Genomic DNA, 21,226 nt, shown 5'->3' on the forward strand with positions numbered 1-21,226 from the left:
CTTCCCGCCAGTGCAGTACAAAATCTTTATCAGAAAAAAAATGGTAAGTCCCAACAAGTTTACGCGTTTGTCAAACGATCATGACGCTGTTGTATACCATCATTATCGGATTTTTGAATGATCATCCATAACAATGCAACCATTTGTTTGGATATATTCAATTGTTGTATGACACCAAAATATAACCACAACAGAAACAACTCTTCACTGTATCACAAGAATCCAATGGTAAAGGACCTGTTGTGTTTAGCTGGCAAAAAAGCGGAAACTATTTAGCATGTGTCGGCTCATACAGGCGTGTTCAAATATTTGATCGACAAGGAAATCTTTTCCATCAAATTTCATTGGAAGATCCAGGAAGAGTACTTGCATTGGATTGGGATTATTCCGATGAAACGCTCGCAATCATGCAAGAAGGCTCGAGTAAAATTCCTCTATTTCATATCAATACAAAGAAAGAAGAAAGCATTGAAACGAATACAAAGGAGCTCAGTTTTATGAGATGGGCTGCTGCTGGACCTTATCTCGCAATCGGAAGTGTCAAAGGTACACTCTTAATTTATAATAAGAAATTGAGCAAATATGTTCCAATCAAAGGAAAACATACCAAGAAAATAACATGTGGTTCGTGGAACTCACAAAATGTTCTTGCATTAGGTTCTGAAGATTTACAGGTTACCATCAGTGATGTTGGAGGTGACACCCTCAAACAAAAACAAGCAAAAGCAGAACCAAAAGGAATGGAATTTGTGCGAGTAAAAAAGAGAAATGCAAAAGACACAACAGTTGCAGCCATTGTCGGTGGAAACTTTTGGATGTACGATTATGACGACGAGGCAGAATCAAAGCCAACCGAGTTGGGATTCAGTGACGAATATGGTCGAATGATCTCATTCAAATCGTTCGGAGATGGATATTTATTGCTTGGATTTGATCGAGGTTATGTTGTTATTGCGTCTACTCATTCCGATGAGATTGGTATGGAAGTTAATTCATGCAAAGTTCACGATTCTGAGCTGAAATCTGTGACATGTTGTGAAGCCTTGAAAAAAGGTGCATCTATTGGTGAGAACTGCGTGAAAGTTTTTGATTTATCTGATTTGTCAGCATTTGACACGAACGTGATCGACAAGTACGAGCTAGACAATGAGTATGGAGCGCTAAGTAGAGCTGAATGGACAGAAGACGGACAAATCTTAACTGTGAGCTCTAACAACGGCAATCTATACAACTTTTTGACAAGTATTCCTGCCTTAAATGATTGCCATGGAAAAAACGTCCTCATGCTTGTATCTTTGAGAGAATTAATAATTAAGGATGAAGTTACCGAGAAAATAATAGCACGATTTGGCATTGATATTGAACCTAGTTTTGTGGCTCTTGGCCCAGAGCACGTTGCTGTAGGAATGAACAATAGAGTGTGGTACTATAGAATAGAAAACGGAAAAGCCACTCTTATTTCCACACGAGAGTATTTGGGAACTGTCGAAAAAGTCTGTGTTGGTTTTGATTATGCTGCAGTACTTTCAGGTGGAAAAATTACAATGCATCTGATAGAAGATCCAGTACAGGACGAAAAATGGAAAGGACGAGAAGAGAAACACTTCCCTGAGAAGGATGACGGCTCTTCCATCACTACTCTTACCATGGCTCCAGATTTTCTTATTTATGCAACATCTCGAGGTGCTTTGTACTACTTTTCGCTCGACGACTGGTTGACTGTAAATGAATTTAGACATGATGTTGGTATTGCCTCCGTGTTTACAAACATTATCGGTACGAGACTTGTATTTATTGATGAGACAAATGCTGGATTTTTGTATAGCCCTGTCGATGACTCTCTTTGTGGTATCGAATCCTTCCCAAGTTCTGTCGACAAGGTGCTGTGGGATCAAGCTGACCAGAATATTTTCGTTGCATGTGACAGTAAGAAATTCACCACTTATGTGTACAGTCACACAACACGTTGGGGTCCCAAGGTATATGTTGTAAAATTAGATGGTGACACTCCCTCAAAAACACCCAGACCTGAAGGCTTCTCCCCAATCTTCCTTAATAATGGAAAAGTGTGTTGCCAAATGAAAAATGGTTCAATCGCTCATATTCGATTGTCGAGTCATTCAGAAATTGAAGTGAAAAGCAAAGAAGATAAGAAGAGAGCCTTCACTCAAAACATTGCACTTCTTAGATTGGAAGATGCATGGTCCAACGCTCTCGATCTGAATTTAGAAGATTTTTGGAATAAGCTCAAAGACGTTGCCATAGACAATTTAGAATTGGAGCTTGCATTGAGAGTGTACAGACTCAAAGGAAATGCATCAATGGTAATGGCTCTCTCCGAGCTCATTAATCTTGATGAAATCAATCTCATCATTGGTAACCTGGCAATGATTTCAGGAGACTTTACAGACGCGGAATCCAAATTCCTTCAATCCACTCAACCCATTAAGGCTCTTGAAATGCGAAGAGATTTAATGAATTGGGATAGAGCTCTACAGTTAGCACAAACACTTGATCCAAAACAAATACCTCTCATCTCAAGAGAATACGCCAATCAACTGGAATTAAAAGGAGAATTCCAAAAAGCCTATGAGCTCTACCAAAGGGCTATTATGGATTCAAACCCTGAAAACAATGCTCACAATCAAATGTGTAATGAAGGCCTTTGTAGAATTACCATTCGATTGGGAGACCTCAGAAAAGGTTTTGAGCTTGCAATGAAGAGTAAGAACAAGAAGCTTTGCAGGGAATGTGCTCAAATATTTGAAGAACTTTCTCAATTCGACGATGCTGCAGCACTCTATGAAGAGGCTGACATGTATGAAAAGGCTGCCGAAGTTTACATTCAAAACAAGAGTTATTCTAAAGTTACAAATCTCATGAAATCAAAGAATATTATGAATCCAAGGCTCCATCTTCAATTTGCCAAAGCTAAAGAAGTTGAAGGAAAATATGAGGAAGCAGCTAATTCATATGAAAAAGCGGGTGACATTAACAGTGTGATTAATATCAATCTACGCTACTTAAACAATATTCCAAAGGCAATTGAATTGGTGAAAAAGACAAACTCAACAGACGGAGCAAACCTAATTGCTACGTATTGCAAGGAAAAAGGAAATTACCGATCGGCTATTGAATTTCTCATCATGGCTGAAAAGGTTGACGAGGCCTTTGATATTGCCAAGACACATGATGAAATGGACACATACGCAAAAATCATTGAAAATAAGGCAGAGAAATCTGACTACTTGAGCATTGCCAAATACTACGAATCGAAAGTGGCTCTGGATAAGGCCGCTGATTACTACTTGAAGTGTGATGAGTATGCCACAGCTCTCACGTTATATGTTCAATGCTCGAGTAGACTGAAGCAAGACTCTAAAGAGATGGAATCAGTTATTGATAAGGCTATTGATGTAGTAGCTGCAGCGAAGAATGACAACTTGACCCATTCATTAATTGACTTTTTAATGGGCCAGGTCGATAACGTACCAAAGGATCCCAAGCACGTTTTTAGATTATACATGGCACTTGGTAACTTTAAACAAGCTGCAAGTACTGCACTGGTTATTGCAAAACAAGAGCAAGAAATTGGAAACTATCAAATTGCTCACTCAATTTTGTATGACACTGTCAGGCAACTCGAAAAGAAGGGACACCACGTACAATTTGAACTCAGAGAAAGCCTCAACCTTTTACATTCCTATCTCATTGTGAAATACTTGTCAAAGATGCAAGAACAAACCATTGCGTCTCGAATGCTTCTCCGTATCACAAAGAACATTAGCAAATTCCCTCATCACATTGTCCCAATTCTTACATCCTCAGTTTTACTTTGTTACAAGTCTGGCTTGAAAAAGTCAGCATTTGAGAATGCAACCATTCTCGTTCGACCGGAGCATCAAAATCTTATTCCAGCAGAAAAGAAAAAGACCATTGTTCAACTTGTTAGAAAGCGAAAAGCGTATGAAGACGATCCAGAAAATGCTTCGCCTTGTCCTATTTGCTCAGCCCAAGTCCCTGACTCTTCGCTCTATTGTGAACATTGTATGAATAATTTGCCAATGTGTATTTCTTCAGGCATGCACATGACTCTGGATGATTGGTGTCAATGTCCTCAATGCGAGTTCTCGTCAAAACATTCCTTCTTTATCAAAATGCTTGAAACTATTGGAAATAAGTGCCCCATGTGTTCACAAGCTGTTGAATCCAAAGAAGTTCAAAAACTTTCGACAGAGCAAGCCAAGTTAGTGGTTGAAAAGTATCTCAAGTAATTGTACATATCACATCTTTTTTGGAGAAAGTTCCTATTGCTGTCTTTCGACATTAATAAGAGAATAAATCAACTATTCTGTTACATATTTTCTGTTGTTTGTGAGTTGAGTCCTTTGAAACAATGTGAAGAATCGTCTAGCTCCTGGAAACCAGTACAAGAGCTTTTGGAATTGTCAAATCGTTCTGACGGGGTGTTGCTTTCAAGCTAAACCCCATTTCTTCCTGGCCTAGGGCTATTTACATTAGCAAGCAATTACCATCCTGTTTCACACGCACTATTTTGGTAGCATTTCTGGGCTCGGAATACGCAATTAATTCAAACAAATGCTCAAAATGAAAATGTCTCTCATTACTGATCACAGTTTCGCTTTCCAAAATTTCTTCTTGATTTGCCTGAATGTTCAATGGGACAGAATGATTTTCATAATTCGCATTATAACAACAACAATTTCTACAACATGAACTACAATGCTCATTCCTCATGAAAAAGTGTGAATACATTTCCAACGCACTTGCTTGTTCTTGACTCAAAATTAAATTTGTTTTACATGTAATGTAATATAAGGCGTGTGAATGATCCATGGATGAACGATGTATTGGCACATAATTGTATGTACAGCATTCAGCTTGCGGGCACGTATTGAATGGAATACAAGTACATCCAGAGAGTCCAGTATATAGTTTTGTTTTTTCAATATTTCTAAAAACAGCAATGCATACGTTGTTGGTCAATAATCGAATAATTTGTTCATGTGTATAAGATTTACCCGTAGGAATTAAATGCAATGCTTTGAAAGGTATTACAGCCTCCATAAACCCATGAACCAAATTTGTACTCCTAATATCCATTGATCCTCCCAATGCATAGAGTTCAGTGTTCTTTTGAATATATCGATTTTGAATTTTCAGTTTTTCCAAAATATGAAAATGTAGAAATTTGTTGACCTGTAAAAGTGAAATAATTAATGAAAAATCATTCGATGGGATGAATTGGAATATGCAATTCCATTCATCGGAACATAGAGGATCATGACGCCGACTCGTGAATGGATCAAGAGACATTTTTTTGAATTAAATTTCCAAGTTCATCACTTCTCATGTTGATAATGAAATTGGAAGTGAAAAGAGATGTCTTTTAAGCTCACCGCCCGAACACTCTCTTGTCAAACAAAGGACATGGCAAAGTCACCCACACTGTGCGAACGGTGTGAATGAACATGATTTCCTTGGATGAAATCCCATTTTCTAAATCCTCCAATTAGAAGCCAGCTTGCATTCACGTTTAAATTTTAAAATAAAACAAAAAAATATTCCTGTGATCAACAACAACAACAAGGCTTTCAACTCCCATTTTGTTGACCGTTGTGGTATTTCAGCAGCACATTGTATATCATCACGAAATATATTCGAACTCCAATACACATTCATCATGTCGTGGTTATTCGGTAAAAAGAAGAAGAAGGAAATTTCAGTCTCACAAAAAACCGAAGACTCTACAAATAAATCCATAGAAAAGATGGATCAAACCATCACTCTGTTGGAAAAGAGGAAAAAGTTGTTAGAGAAGAAAATGGAACAAGAAACTGAAAAGGCCAAGGAATTTATGAAAAAGGGAGACAAATCCTCTGCCATGACGTGTTTAAAGCGTAAAAAACAATATGAAGTACAAGTACAACGTCTCGATCAACAAATTATGAATAATGAGCAAATGAAACTCACGCTAGAAAATGCTGCAACTGATATTGAGACCTTGAAAGCACAACAACAAGCAGCCAAGACCATGAAACAAGTCTTTAAAGAGACTGGAGGAATTGATAAAGTACAAGACGTCATGGATGAAATTCAAGACACGATGGCAACAGCCAACGAATTGGGTGATGCACTTGCTCAAGATCTCGGAACAGGTCAAATTATTGATGAAGGAGAATTGGAAGATGAATTAGACCTGATGGAACAAGAAGAGCTCGATAAACAAATGTTGGGCATGAAACAAACCAAAGTGCCAACAGGACCACTCACAAAAGGTACGGCCACTGCTTCGAAACCAGTTAAAACTGCAAAGGAAGTAGATGATGAGTTGGCAGAATTGGAAGCAGAGTTGAATGCCTAATTCATTAACACATTGTGAACATGACATTACACTCCTCATGCTGTGGGATGAGAGTCGTTGAAAAGACTACTCCATTATTCCGCAACACACCAATTTTCTCTCTCTTCTACGTAAATATATTCCTTGTATCATCAGACCAACAACAACAGCGCTGTTCTAAAGTATTTTTACATTTGCTTGCTCTCATCCACAAACATTGCAAAGAATGATCATCATCCGGATTCGAATAAAAATCTTTCTTCAAAAAATATTCTCTAAAAGAACCATCCTTCCACAACACACAAACACAGAAAGATGAAATATTATTTTGCGGAAACTGTACCAGCTCAACTTGCTAGCGATTTTGAAACGTTACAAAAAGTGGAATTGGACACATATAAACAATTAGTAATGGCCAGTGTTCGATTACTGTCGGGAGATTCCGAATTATCATCAGTTCAACAATTACATGAAGCCTTACATCCACTATCGGAATCATCTGGAATATCAACACAAAAATTAGCAAATCTCATACGATCTATTACTGTTTTCCTGCAAGGTGTTTTGGGTAACAATTTAAAACCAGAATTTATTGAACAAGATTGTAAAAATCTCGGATTGGATGATGATAAAGCACAATTGACATGTCAACTATGGAAGAAATATTTCATTGCCCTGAGTAGAGGATTATTCTCTCAAACACTCTCCATTCATCCATTGTTGGATTTAGATTGGAGATTCGGCGTGACTGCTTCGAGCAGTGAGCTCAATGAAGTAGGATCTACATTTTTACAACTCAAATTAACGATTGACGATGGTGGTAAACGTGACGTATTTGTGGAAATGACGCTCCAACAATTTTATGATTTCCTACATGAAATGGAGAAGGCACAATCATCGTAAGTAGTAATCCATAGTTGTGTTGTAGCCGTGACTCTTTTTGTATGAAAAAATTGATATCATCTATTGGCTTGAATCATTCGTCATCTACTTGCAATTGGATCATGTTAAACACAAAAGAATTGAATTTTTCACTCAGTAAATGTAAACTTTGTAAAGAACCCTCTCGAACTCTTTGCACCCTTAAAAAAGGACGATCGTTGCCAATCTGATTTTTCATCTCAGTGAAAGATGTCAAATTCGTCTCGTGTCGATTTTTAGTTCATTAAAAAAAATTGTGTGTTAGTCCATTGCTATCCCATTAGTGCCTGAGAAGCAACAACAAAACACCCAAAGAAACACCTACTCCGTAAAAACAAGATGAGCGAAGAAATTGATAAACACGTCCTCAGAAAGTACGAAATTGGACCCAAGTTGGGTAAAGGTGTAAGTATCAACGAATTATTGAGCCTTTTGATGATGATGGATAACAATACAACAACCACAACAATAATTATATAATTGCGGATCTCATCATATGATGGCTGTTATTGTCGTGTTTGAATCATGTTGGTCTGTTTTCTTTTTGCACTGGCCGCCCATCTACAACAACATTATCCTTTTTCAACTATTACGTTGCTGTGATGTGATGGAATTAATGGTTGAAACATCATGATGATCTAACACGAAACTACAACAACATCATGATTTTGTTGTTTTATATTCGACATACATTTTGATACAACAACATCCAAACAACGTATCATGACGACGATGAACTTTCCATGATCATTTTCATCATGTGCCCTACAAAATAGGCCTATGGTATTGTGTGGAAGGCTGTTGATAAAAAGACTAGACAAACAGTTGCTTTGAAGAAAATCTTTGATGCTTTCCAGAATGCCACCGATGCTCAACGTACATATCGTGAAATTATGCTTCTTCAAAACTTGCATCATGATAACATTGTCCGCTTGTTGAACGTACTCAAGGCAGACAATGATAATGATATTTACTTGATTTTCGAATTTATGGACACTGATTTGCACGCAGTGATCAGAGCTAACATTTTGGAGGAAATTCACAAACAATATAATATTTATCAATTGTTGAAGACTTTGAAGTATATCCACAGCGCTAATTTACTTCACAGAGATATCAAACCATCAAACTTGCTGTTGAACTCTGAATGTCATATGAAATTGGCTGACTTTGGTCTTGCTCGAAGCATTAGTTCAACAGACAAGGATCATGGTCCTGTGTTGACTGACTATGTGGCTACCAGATGGTATCGTGCTCCAGAAATTGTAAGTTATTGAATATTATTTATAATAGTAGTCAATGTATATCGTTTTTGAATAGTTGTTGGGATCAACAAAATACACCAAAGGTGTTGACTTGTGGTCTGTTGGATGTATATTAGGAGAATTGCTCGGAGGAAAGCCAATGTTCCCAGGAACATCCACCATGAACCAATTGCAAAGAATTATTGCTGTCACAGGTCCACCAACTCCAGAAGATATTGATGCAATTCAATCTGCTTTTGCTTCTTCCATGCTCGACTCTATTCCTGAAACTGAACAAAAGTCCTTGCAAGAAATGTTCCCTAAGGCATCTGCAGATGCTTTAGATTTATTAGGAAAGCTTTTACAATTCAACCCTGAGAAGAGAATTGATGCCGAGTCTGCTCTCAAACACCCATATGTTGCTCTTTTCCACAACCCTGCTGAAGAACCAACTTGTGACAAACCAATTTCTCTCTACTTTGATGACAACAAGAAATACTCAATCAACGAATATCGTGAAAAGCTCTATTCTGAAATTAGAAAAAAGAGAGAAAAGAGACGAGCTAGAACAAAGGAAGCAGAAGAACAAAAGAAGTAATTAGATAGTCTGCATTGTAAATTTAGTAAATAACAAGCGTCAACTACCAAACACCTTTCAACTATTGAACCATCCTTTGTTGGACATAACATTCATCTTTTTCCATGCCAAAATAACAATTTATTACGAAATGTCATCTTGGGAAGTAATAGAAAAATCTGCCATGTTCTCCAGATCAACCGAGAGGCCTTTTAGTTGCCCTACAAGCAAACACATGCCAAGTATCTTTTTCAGAGCTTTTTTCTTCGTTTCGTCATGTTGAGCGTCAGGTCCCAGTATCTTTAAGGTACAGTTTAATATTTTCTTATCAGGTAACCTGATACTTACATTTACCAAAGCTCCTATAGAGCTCACTTGACCCATGGTGTTGTCTGTAGAGAAGATCAAGTTTGTCAATCGAGCAGGTCCTTCGAGCTGTTGAATAACATCGCGAGCCCTATCATCTCTTGATAAATTTTGCAAACATCCAGCAGCTGACGATGCTATTGAAGGGTTTGTGTCTCTGTTAAGGTGACACAATAAACACCCATGTCAATTACAGTTTTAACAACGATTAACTTACTCTAACAAGTCAATGATGGATGGTATTTGTTGTAAATTGTTAATCATGTGAACAACAGAAAGTTCCGATGATAAATTATGAATGGTTCCAATGGCTTTTTTCTTTACCTTCTTGTTGTTTTCTTTCAAAAGTGGGCATAACTTTTCGATTGCATTGCATTCTATTAACATTTTCTTTCCCACTTCTTGAAAGCTCTGTTTTGGTATCGGTAAGGGATAGCACGAAATGATCTTGAAAGAAAATGTGATACTTACAATGCTATGAAGCGCCCCCAACGCTGCCACTAGCACCTCCTTATTTTCTTGTTGTGACAACAAATCCATGAGTGCTGGCACACAGTTGGTGCTTGTCAGGGAGGAAACGTTTCTGGCTTCAAAGCATAGGTTGAGAAGGACTATAGTTCGAAACAAAAAATTATAATAATTCCACTGCAAGTCACAACACTCACCATTGGATCCTTCTGAAGCAAGCTCCATGTTTTGATCCTTATTTTCCTGTAATATCCTTGATAGTGTTTGAATAAGTCTTGTTGAAATATTTTCTCTATTTTGTTGCTGAAAGTAAAAATCATTGTGAATTTTAGTGCTTTTGAGCAAGAAAATCATTAAATTCTTGCCTTACCTTTCTCGCCAGTATTCGCAATGTTTTTAAGCAATGAACAACAATTTCCTCATGATCTCGATGTAAATCGAGAACATCTAAAAGTATATTGGGATTATCTGTTTTTTTGCATTTGTAATTTGCTGATCTTTTCACTTCCAAATTATTCCTCACAAATCTCTGCAAGGAAGCAAGCACTTTGGTTGAGCTGTGCATGTATTGTACCAGTTGATTCTCCAATTCCGAAAAACTCAATCCCGATAACAATAAAGAACCTTTTTGTGTTTCATCAGTTCTGTTGTTTGCTGTACAAGATGAAGCACCATCCATAGAAGCATTTTTGATCATGGCAATTTTTTTGTAAGCAATTTGGCGGGATTGAATGGAACCCAATTTCATTATATTAGTAGTTTGTATCAATAAATAATTAAACTATTACACTCGTGTTTTTTTGTGTATACAGAACCTTCCTAACAAATTCATCGTCATCATCACAATAAATTTTTTTATTGAATAAAAAATGTCGCAAAATTCAAAGCTGGCCGGAGTGGAGTTGATGAGACACTTTAGAGGTTTGGCGTCAAGAAAAGGAGCCTACATTCCTCCATTGGTCTATCAAGCCATGTTGAAAGTACCTCCACCATCCATGTATGGTATCCCTTGCGAGATTGGAAAATTGAAGGAAATAAAATTCCCTGATGATTCATTGAAAGTCAAGATTGAAAAGTTGTCCAAACACAAGAAGCAAATTATGAAGTCTGGATTTGCTCCACTTCCCTTCTGGTTTGCGAGAAAACTCAGAGATAATGCTCTTGTGAGAGTCCGTCAATTGATGGACGAGGGCCTCACCGAAGATGAAGCCATCAAAAAGTGGGACGAAGAATATAGCAGAGAAGTGGAAATTCAACAACGGGAATGTACATTACTCTCGGAAGCTGCTCTCAAGAATAATGAGGTGCTCTCCATGAATGATACGCTTGCTATTCTGAAGACAATAAGAGACACACAGAGAGAGAATGATATCAGACAAGGAAGAAAACTCCGAAAAATTGTTGCCAAACTTGAAATTGAGAGAAGAAAGTTGTTGGGACTTGATGTTGAAGAGTCTTTGCTCAGAGAGGCTGAATATGAAGCAGAAATTGAGTTTGACAAATTGTTGGATCCAAAGCAAGAGGGTAAACGAAATGCTATCAAAGTTGAACATCGTGTCAATCAAACAGTACTTCGTAAGATTGCTCAAGCTATTGAAATTGAAAAAATCGTTTTGGAAATCAGAGAATTGAAACGACAATATGGTCCTACAAATGCTGCTCTTTCAGACGGACCTCACATTTCACCATTTGACTTTATTGGAGCCTATGTGAAAGCATTCGATGTGAACAAGATTGGAGCCACAAGCGCAGACTGGGGCAAAGATCGTGAAATTTACAGTGCATTTGTTAATGGTCAAAAGGTGCACGACATTTTGAAGGAAAAGTATGAATTACTGAAGGAGCACTTCTCTCGTTTTGCTCGATTGAAGGAAGTGAGAACAGATTTGCCCAATTTTTTGGCTGCTTTGGATGTTACAGGTTCTTCCAAGTCATCATCGGAGGCTGATGCTGCATTAGCTAAATATTCTAAGAAGCCTTCAGGAGATGATCTTACCAGATTGTTGAACGAATTAGGCGTTGAGCCAATAGATTTGAGCCCTATTATTGACGAATTGAAGAAATTCTCATGGCAAGGATGGAACAAGTTGAAGGAGGATCAAGGAAAGATGGAAGAGCTCTTCCTCATGCTTGAACTAGGCTGTTATATTTACAACACGAGTTTACTGAACAGTTACAAACCAAAATATATTTTGAAGGCAGAAAATAGTCCTTCAGACTTTGTGAGCTATTTGAAGAAGTAAAACTCTTAAATGAATGGATAAAAATTGTAGGCAGTCACAATTATCTTTGGCTGAGCGAGACAATCTCTTACAAAACCGTGTTACAAGAATTATAATGCTTGAAAAAGGAGCTCCCAATCACACACAAACATTTATTGTTCGTGGAAATGGTTAGATCCGAAAGTAGGGTCTGGAACAGCAATGTTTCTGGTTCTATTTGTGTTTAAACTGTGGTTTCGATACATTCCACCCACAAACTCTCTTGAGAATGCATGAGAGCTTCCGAAATACTCGCTTGGTCTATGAATTTCGGAGGCCTTTTTACCTCCATACACTGAATTTGAAGTTGTATACAAGGGATTATTATTATTCTTTCGGGCTTGCGTTTGTAGCATTTGTGTGTTTCCTGCTTGGTTTACAGTCTTGTTGACTGGATTCTTTGTATTTTGTTCTTGTGGTAGCTCCGATTCCTTTAAACCGAGCGTACCGTCGACCTGGACCACCGATTGCGTAGTCGTTGGTGTGTGTTTCAGCTCTAGTCGGAGTGGAGTGATGGTGGCAGAGCTTGTTTGAAGTTGAGGCATTTTAAATTGATGTTGACCAACTGTAAGTCGTTAAAATTGGCGGTTTTCTTTATCTCATGTCAAACGTGCTTTTTAAATTTACAATAAGAAAATGACACATTTTGATGAGGAGCCTTATTCTGTTTTAATAATGGTTGTTTATTAAAGATTTCATTTGTTTGTTCTTGGCTCAATTTTGAGTGATAAATCGAATAGCATCTTTTCATCTGTTTTGAGATTTTGCAAAATTTCTTCCTTCAAAATATATTGAAGATAGGGCAAAGGTTGAAGTGAATATTTAGACTTGGTTTGTAAAGTCTTGATGGTGTTCACAGCATTGTAGTAGAGTCTTCTTTTTTGGAAATTGATGAGCTTCTTATTTCTATTCATCTTGTGTTCAAATGTGTCAGGATTACCATCTTCAATAAATACCAAATCGGTAAAGTAAATAGCAACCACAGGAACTGCAGGTGCTCCATTAATAATAACCTCTCGTTCTAATTGCTCTCTCAATGATTTGGAATTGTTGCTCACTAAATTGGAACATTCTTCAATGAGTTCCAAATCTTGCTTACTGAGACCTTCTTTTGTTTTTTTCAATCTGTGAATTTCAGCAGAATTGAATGCTGAAGTAATTTGAATCATGGAGGTGTAATTTCGAAGTTCCTTCAACTCTCTCAAAATATCCACAAATTTTTTCATAATCTTTCTTCGAACTTCCAAGTTGGATTCCATCAAAATCTTATTTCTAACCCAGAAGCTAATATTATTTGTTCTTTCAGTGATGGCACAAAGTGTAGGAGCGAGTTCTTGTTTGTATTCCTTATCGGTCCAAGCACTACCGAAAAATTCTTTGGCTTCAATTTTTCTGAAGAGTTTCGATTCAATGAGTGTGAGTTGTCGAGCAATTTCCAAGCTTGGCCAATCGAGTAACTCAAATTTCAAGTTGAATGGATTTTCGAGTTGTTTTGTGAATTTTTTGGCTTCCTTCCATTTCTTGACATCCATTTCAGGTTCTTCTAATTTTTCTTTTGGAATATTCTTTGGTATTTGAGGGTTTGGAGAAATGTTATTGAGATCACCATAATTCTCCATTTTCACGTGTAGGAAGTGTTTGATAATGTACTTTTTGATCTTCTTTTGTGTCACGGCTGAAATGTTTGATAAGAACGATACCAATCGAGCAATTAACAAATTGTCAAAGTCATGGAATCCAAACCTCACCCATTTGCTAATAAATTGTTCCACACGCAACTTAATTACAGCATCTTCTGTATTCTTGAAAATTTCAATAATTTGTTGAAGGAGTAACATTGGAGATGCAAATGACGTGCAAGTGAGAAGGAAAATGTCAGCAAATCGATTGCCTTCCTTATCCACGCTGTTTGTGTTCACATCCAAAAGTCTTTCGACAAGTCTCTTAAAGGTACCGGCCTTGATATTGTTGTCATCGGTATTGAGCATGAGATCGCCCTCTTCAGAAGTACTATCTTCAAGTATGGCATCAAATTTCTTGTTTTTGAAAGGTGCCAAAAGAAGTTCATAACATTTTCTTACGATTGGATATGCGTTTTCTTCTTCTTCAGAAGTAAAACCTGCATGTAACATGACAGCACCAAGTAACCATCTCCATTTCTGCTCTATACGTCTTTTTTCAGCGATTGGAACTCGTTCTTTCTTTGGAATGGAATTGTCGTAGAGTTCACTGAGAACCAAATGGCTCGTACAATCACAAATGAGTGGGAAAATAGATTCTCTAAACACGATATAACAAAGTTCAAGCTCTTTTCGAAGAGTAAGTTGAAGAACGGCATTCATGAGCAGTCTACACACTTGGCGGAAGAACAAACTAACAATTGGTCGTTGTGACGTTACTTTAAGAGATTCATAATCGGAAACCAATTGTCGTTGTCTCAACAGACTAGGATCGTTGAGTGGAATGTTTGCGAGTAGTTCAATATTGTCACTTTGCATTTCCAATTCCTTGATGAGATCATAGTCTGGAATGTGGAGTGAAGTAATGACAGAAATGAGGTAGTGAATAATAAGGATCACTTCAGTCCTTAGAGTTCTGTCATCTTTGAGCTCCCTTTCTTTGGGTGTTTTTGCATTGTAGTCCAGATTATTAATTGCAATTGTGAACGAATCTAAAAAGTTGAGAATATTCGAAGTCTTGTAATATGGTTGTGCTTTAAACCACTCAACGAGACGTCTCTGTGAAAGTCCTCTCATGATCCATAAAATTGTACAAGAGGTCACAACATAGAGATCGTCATTTTGAAGATATGGAAGACTTGCATCTCTTTCAAAGAATGCATCTACAAATCCTAGATACAATTCACACACAAGTGCCTTCTCAGAATCATCATTGTATCGAGAGTCGTAGTCGAGCTTGCATAAATGATTAAGCAAGACTTTGGAGATTTTCTTCACAAGCTTGTCCTTATTGGTATCCACAATCTGATAAAACAAGTTTGAAAAATGTCTAATGCCAAAGTTACCCTCTTCCAAGCTGAGGCTGTTAAGCGGTATCCAGTATTCATAATCGCTCAAAATAGCAATAAACTCAATCTTCAAGTTCAGTTGTTTTTCATCAGAGCCATTGAAAAACGAAAAGTATTTTTGCAACAATTTGACAATATTTCTTCGGTGTAACATGGGTATTAAATCTCGGATGAATAACGCCAAATTTCTGTTGCCATTCAAGCCAATATTGTTCTTATTGGCTACTTCTGTTAGCATTAACTTATTTACACAATTGTTAAAGTTGTCCATTACAGATTCAATCAGTCCAACAAATGCTAGTTCGTCTTGCTCTGAATTGAAGTAATTCATGGTGTTACTACTTTGATAATCTGTGGCTTCACTATTATTGGCACAATCAAGTGCAACACTTTTTACAATAGCATCAAATATAAACCAAGAAAACTTGATTATATCATAATGTTGGTCATCTTCTTTCTTTTCTGAGGTGGAAACAGATTTCTTGACAGTAGAAAATTTCTTTTTTCCAAATTTTTCGTCGATATATCTCGTATCTTGGCTTGAGTCTCCTTCTCTTAAAGCAGATCGCAACAGTTTGATAAAAATGTGTGGCAATATCATGGAAAGACTTTGCTCTGGAGCGAAAATATACTTGATATAGCTTGTGAAGAATTTGTTGCCTCGTGAGTGGAGTTTGGTATATTCATAGGCTCCTCTCAAACAAGTAATGACTGCATCAAGAGCGTCTTGTTCGATACGGTCCACTAGTTTAGAGCTTGAGGACAACTCTCGTATTCTTCCCATCAGTTCAAATAGCATGTTCATGACCACTGGGAAATGAGGCATGAACTCTGAAAAATCAATTTCATTAAACCTCAGTAAAAGTTCGTTTGCTAGATATCCTAAAACCTCATTGGTCTTGAAAAGAGGCAACGTGTACAAATCGGTCATGACACAATAGAAAAGAGTTAAAAAGTTGTCTCTTGGATATAAGGTTGAGACCAACTTGGTTTTCACAACAAGCTTTGCATTCTTGATGGCACGTAAACCCTCTCCAGATAAATAATTGCTTAGAAATGTATCTTTCTTGAAAACGTTGAGCTCTGTTGATATTTTGTTACAAAATGCAATGTTTTCTCCCATCTTGTAGTGCGGATTATCATTTTGAACACTTCTTGTCAGAGGCAAGAACGAGTATCCTATAACAGCTCTGTCTGAGGTTCCAAAAAAGTCTTGACGTGCATCATTCGCTGGGTTGGCATATTCGAGTTTTTTCGATCGTTTGTTATCAATATCCATATGATAGAAAACAAACAACAAGTGGTGTTTGTAGTTTGGAACCAGTGGAAGCTCCAACCTAAACTCATCAAACAATTGTTGTTGTTTTTCGTCATATGAAAGCGCTGTGAGAAGAGAGTGGCTTTTTTCTCTCTTGAGCCATGTTATAAACCGTTTTTCAGAGTACGGATCATTGATGTCATTAATTCCTGGTGGAATTACATCGTTATTTCTAAAATACACTTCTACAAAAACATTCTTGGCAGATTTAGATCCCTCTATGGAAAATGCAATTGGATAAATAAATAGAGTATTTTGAATAGCTAGATTAGGATAGTTGGAAAAAAGTAAAGGAAATTCTTGAATAACATCATACGAAAGTTGTTCCATTTCGTGTGCGTTTTGACGATCAAACATTGAATCAGCTCTAGAAGAAGCGTGGCTAAGTGGAGAGCCTGACCCAAGAGAGCTATCAGAATCAGTTCTAGAAAGAATGTTACTGGGTCTGTGTCGTTGTTGAGTTACTCGTTGCTGAATTTCGTAATTACTTTGAGCGCTAGCATTTGAATATAGCTCTACATTGAGTGTCATGACACCTGAGATTTGATTATTCTTAGTTTTCTTTTCTTTCAAAGAGTTGCGAATGGTGGTAATGACGTCCATAGGATTTTTCCAATCACCCTCAATTTCATAAAATGGTTTCAGATCTATTTTAGAGCTGCTAAGTTTAAAAGTGTCTACTTGCTTGCCTTTGATGTCCATCAACTCCTTCTCAAACAAGGGAGCGAAGCTGAATAAGAATGGTTGTCGATGTCTGCAAAGTTTTGGTTTGAATTCTTCATACTTTTCAAACCACTTGTCAACATTCTTGGCATCTTTAGAGTACATTTTGGCAGCATCTTTTGTAGTCGATGTTGGAATTCGGTACACAAATGCAACCACATAAATCTGATCATTTGGATAGCTCACTGAGAATAATTTCTTGGTAGAAAACATGGAATTAAGCGATGCGTCGTACAATGATAAATCACGCTTAATAGTTTCCGAAACACCAATGAATTGATGACTAGGCATTAAATGGAAGTGATAGTCTTCTGAAATTTTTCTTCCAGCATGCGTGTCATAGAGAGCTATGGTCATGAAGAGCAGCTCACGATCTTTCATTTGTGTGTTATCCAAAAATCGCAAGTTAGAACATTGTAAGAAGAATTTTGTCTTTCTCTTAACTGGATATGGTACATCATTCGATCGTTGACAAAGAGATGCGTCTAGTGGCTTAAACTTGTAATCTGGTTTCAAACAGCTCACTAAACGAGTCTTTGAGGTAATATTTTCAGTGATTTGATCAAGACCGACTTCTTTCAAGGTCATCACTGTTCCATTCTTTGGTTCTATATTTTCAATAATATCTGTTGTCTTTTTTGCAATGGTTGCCTTTACAAATTCAAACAGACTCTTTTTCCTGTCAGAAAGTACCATTTCATCAAATCCTTCTGTCACTTTCTGAGATCTTCCCACCGTATACTTGTTCGATTGTCTTAAAAATACAGTTCTCGGAGAAGCGCCATCATATTCATCGTTTGAATTCACTTCTTTGAGTTTGGCTAAAAATGCTCCAAACGATTGAGCTCCACTTTGTTCCTCCTCGATTTCGAGGTCCTCCGGCGTTTCGGTTGAAGGTCTGAAATATGAATTAGAATTAGATCTAGAACGTGAATCAGTTGTAGAAGATATACTTGTGGCAGTATCATATGTATCATCAAATGTAGGTCTGAAAGGAATGCTACAATATGGAGGTTCTATGCATTTCATAATGCGGAAAGGCTCGTTAAAAGCTTTGAAAGCGTTACGCAAATTTGGGTGAGCATATTTGTTTTGAGATAGAGCCGTTTCCTCCTCCGGTGAGAGTGAACTATCGGTTTGAGACCACGGTTTGATTTTAGTTTCTATTACATAGCTTGGTAGAATGGTTTCAAAGTTTTGATCCAGTGTGACACGTTCTTGCAGCTGTTGTTGCTGTCTCTGCTGAGGTTGTTGAGCATAATCGTTGCTTCTGGATCTTTGAGGTTTTTTAGATCGGTGATAGCTCGAAGTATTCATTGATTTAAATTTTCCCAAGCTCGAAACTGTAAAAGAGTCCAAATCAAATAAATTCTTTGAACTTCCGAAAGACTCTTGGTCTTCAGCAAAATCGTCGTCGGCCTCACCGTCTGACTCTACGTCATGCGCTGACGAGGTGTCTTCTGGTTCGTTAGCGCTATTAATAATAATTCCTTCAATTTTTTGCATTGAAAATAATGTATTTGACGAGTCACACGATGTAGAAATAGGGCTTGTTGATGGTGTACTTGTTGAGGAAGAATCTTGATCTAGACCCTTCTTTTTTTGAGAATTGTTTGATTTTGAAGAATTCTCTTCTAAAGAATATGTTGTTGTTGATGTTGCAGTAGAATAAATTGATTCTCGAGGTGACAATCGTGCTGATGATGGCTTCCTCTCAGGTATTGGTGGCACTGGGCTGTTACTATTGCTGCCGCTACTGCTTGAAAGAGAGCCAGTAGAATTGGATGGTTGCAATGGAGGAGGTTTTTTAAATGGAATGGTCTGTGACGAATTCTGAATATCACTTCTGAGGTTGGTTGTTTCTGATTGAAGAAAGTCAGAATTGTTGACAAGACAGTCCTTATTCAGCAATGAGTTTGATCTAGGTGACACCAGACTGTTTTTAGAAGTCTTCGGTGGTGTTTCTCTTTCATTTAAAGACAAAGAAGGAACCGATGGAGGTGGCGGTTTAAACTGAAACCTCGAGGAAGGTGATGAAGGTGTTGGTGAAGAATCCAAAGAGGATGGAGTTGTTACTAATGTTACAGGAGAAGAAGACTGATTTTCCAAAACATTGTTCAAAGCACTGATGCCAGGTGTTGTTGTTGTTGCCAGAGTACCCGGAGAGCTTGCAATCTTCATCGTAGGCTTTCGGAGCAAAGAAGGCAACGGTGGAGGTGTGCTCGGAGAAGCATCATTGCTGCTGTTACCAACAACACTTTTTGACGGCGTGGTTGAATCATTTTTCTGTTGTTGTTCTTGATTCATATCAAAGTGTTGCTTTTTCGTGTTCCACATTAAACGATTTGTTGGACTTGCACCACTACCATTACTGACACCTGCCGAGAAAGCCTTATTCGTTGGTGCTGAGCTTGTTGGAGAAGAGTTACTTTCCACCATTGAATGCATTTGTTGCGTAGTGGGTGTGGTAGGTGTTGAGGCTTCTTCTTGGTTCTTTTGAGGAGGCCATTGTCTTGAAAATGACGATGACGATGAAACAGGAGAAGTATGATCAGAATGACCTTTCCGATTTAAAACCCATGAGGGTGAGGTGGTTTGTGGCTCTTGCTGTTCTGATACTTTGCTTGCATGATTGAAAACAGTCTTGCTCGATGGTGATTGCTGTGAATGATCATTTGGACCACCTGTTGTTGAAGAATGATGAGATCTCGGAGAGGTTTTGGTCGTTGTTGTTCTTGGAAAATCTTCCTTTTGTGTGGCTGAGTGGCTGTCCAGTGGCGCAGACCTTGGTGATAGCTGATTGTTTTGTTCTTTCTGTGCATGGGATGGTGAAGATGCAGTGGAAGTACTCGTCGATGATGATGATGAAACACTGGTTCCAGTGGATGATGAATGGAGAGAGCTGTTGGAAGGCAACAATACGGTGCCAAAACGAGTTTTAGGAGGTACGGGAGGAGGTGATACAGTCTTCTTCTCCTCTTCTTCTTGTTTGATCAATGGATTCTTATGGAGAGAGGAGGATGACATTTCTGATCCCAATGATGATGAATCCATCACAGTATTGTTGTTGTTGTTGATATTGGAATTTGTAGGTCTGAGCTTGGGCCACATGGTTGTTTGTGGTGTGTGTTGATGATTTTCCAAATTACTACTACTGCTATTCAAAGACGATCGAACAAGACGATTCTCTCGAGTAGTGGTTGTAGAAGAAGTACTTGTAGTAGTAGAATTCGGAGTGATCAAATCTCGATTCTGTTGTTGTTGTGTATTCTTGAGAAATATCGAGGAGGAGGATGATGCTTGTGTGGATGCTACAGAATGTGAAGATGAATTTCCATGGAAAGAATTGGATGTCACAGATGGTTGAGTGTGATTGCTATTTCGTGGTGAGAGAATGGCACTGGGTTTCACAAGTGAAGAAGACTCGTTATTGCTTGACGAAGGCAATGACAACAAGGAGGTTGCTGATGTTGAAGAATTGTTTTGAAATGCACTTGCTATTTGATTTCGTATGGAAGAAAAGTTGGTACTCTTTACGGTCGAGCTTGTCATGGATGCTCGTGAAACCGATGAGGACGAAGAATTTCGTTCGTGTGATGATTGATTGTCGCCGCTTATAACGTGACCTCTCTGCTCTGATTGACGCTTTATAGAAAGAGATTGCGTTGTAGAGCAAGTATTGTTGGAATTAAGTGATTGATCCAAACCGGGAAATGCTGACATACTTCGGGTTGGTTTTGTGGGACGAGAAGGTAAAGGAGGTGGAGAGTTGCTTTGAGATGTCGTGGTACTAGTGGTCGTGCTGTTTTGCGGAGGCCACCTGTTGTTCACAGGAGGATTGTTGCTCGATGACATTTTTTTTCAGATGTTGCCTGTTTTTTGTGAAATGTGACGTTTGCAAAGACTGTGTTTGCTTTGTATGGCAGGATTTCTCAATTTTAAAACCGAGCTGAAAA

At 37.9% G+C, this 21,226-nt stretch overlaps 9 protein-coding genes across 9 annotated transcripts; 5 read left to right on the plus strand and 4 right to left on the minus strand.

The window, feature by feature from the left end:
- Positions 1-40: 40 nt before the first annotated feature.
- Positions 41-4,274, plus strand: C9374_003271 (uncharacterized protein; the record flags this gene model as incomplete). The annotated part of the gene is made up of 2 exons (XM_044692781.1): positions 41-43; positions 195-4,274. 2 exons carry the CDS (start codon positions 41-43, stop codon positions 4,272-4,274), a joined length of 4,083 nt encoding a protein of 1,360 aa, XP_044549449.1.
- Positions 4,275-4,512: 238 nt separating this feature from the next.
- On the minus strand, positions 4,513-5,337 carry C9374_003272 (uncharacterized protein; the record flags this gene model as incomplete). Its single annotated transcript, XM_044692782.1, has 1 exon — positions 4,513-5,337. The coding sequence occupies one exon, from the start codon at positions 5,335-5,337 to the stop codon at positions 4,513-4,515; it is 825 nt and encodes a 274-aa protein (XP_044549450.1).
- Positions 5,338-5,704: 367 nt separating this feature from the next.
- On the plus strand, positions 5,705-6,385 carry C9374_003273 (uncharacterized protein; the record flags this gene model as incomplete). Its single annotated transcript, XM_044692783.1, has 1 exon — positions 5,705-6,385. The coding sequence occupies one exon, from the start codon at positions 5,705-5,707 to the stop codon at positions 6,383-6,385; it is 681 nt and encodes a 226-aa protein (XP_044549451.1).
- Positions 6,386-6,679: 294 nt separating this feature from the next.
- C9374_003274 (uncharacterized protein) lies at positions 6,680-7,406 on the plus strand (the record flags this gene model as incomplete). The annotated part of the gene is made up of 2 exons (XM_044692784.1): positions 6,680-7,263; positions 7,385-7,406. 2 exons carry the CDS (start codon positions 6,680-6,682, stop codon positions 7,404-7,406), a joined length of 606 nt encoding a protein of 201 aa, XP_044549452.1.
- Positions 7,407-7,624: 218 nt separating this feature from the next.
- On the plus strand, positions 7,625-9,127 carry C9374_003275 (uncharacterized protein; the record flags this gene model as incomplete). Its single annotated transcript, XM_044692785.1, has 3 exons — positions 7,625-7,690; positions 8,062-8,550; positions 8,606-9,127. 3 exons carry the CDS (start codon positions 7,625-7,627, stop codon positions 9,125-9,127), a joined length of 1,077 nt encoding a protein of 358 aa, XP_044549453.1.
- A 123-nt stretch (positions 9,128-9,250) lies between these two features.
- Positions 9,251-10,637, minus strand: C9374_003276 (uncharacterized protein; the record flags this gene model as incomplete). The annotated part of the gene is made up of 6 exons (XM_044692786.1): positions 9,251-9,406; positions 9,455-9,629; positions 9,690-9,883; positions 9,944-10,083; positions 10,138-10,243; positions 10,311-10,637. The coding sequence occupies 6 exons, from the start codon at positions 10,635-10,637 to the stop codon at positions 9,251-9,253; spliced, it is 1,098 nt and encodes a 365-aa protein (XP_044549454.1).
- Positions 10,638-10,809: 172 nt separating this feature from the next.
- On the plus strand, positions 10,810-12,183 carry C9374_003277 (uncharacterized protein; the record flags this gene model as incomplete). Its single annotated transcript, XM_044692787.1, has 1 exon — positions 10,810-12,183. The coding sequence occupies one exon, from the start codon at positions 10,810-10,812 to the stop codon at positions 12,181-12,183; it is 1,374 nt and encodes a 457-aa protein (XP_044549455.1).
- Positions 12,184-12,314: 131 nt separating this feature from the next.
- On the minus strand, positions 12,315-12,746 carry C9374_003278 (uncharacterized protein; the record flags this gene model as incomplete). The annotated part of the gene is made up of 1 exon (XM_044692788.1): positions 12,315-12,746. One exon carries the CDS (start codon positions 12,744-12,746, stop codon positions 12,315-12,317), a length of 432 nt encoding a protein of 143 aa, XP_044549456.1.
- Positions 12,747-12,896: 150 nt separating this feature from the next.
- Positions 12,897-21,125, minus strand: C9374_003279 (uncharacterized protein; the record flags this gene model as incomplete). The annotated part of the gene is made up of 1 exon (XM_044692789.1): positions 12,897-21,125. The coding sequence occupies one exon, from the start codon at positions 21,123-21,125 to the stop codon at positions 12,897-12,899; it is 8,229 nt and encodes a 2,742-aa protein (XP_044549457.1).
- Between the last annotated feature and the right edge of the window lie 101 nt (positions 21,126-21,226).

This window comes from Naegleria lovaniensis, assembly GCF_003324165.1.
Source record: "Naegleria lovaniensis strain ATCC 30569 chromosome Unknown tig019, whole genome shotgun sequence".
NCBI classification, from domain to species: domain Eukaryota; phylum Heterolobosea; class Eutetramitea; order Acrasida; family Naegleriidae; genus Naegleria; species Naegleria lovaniensis.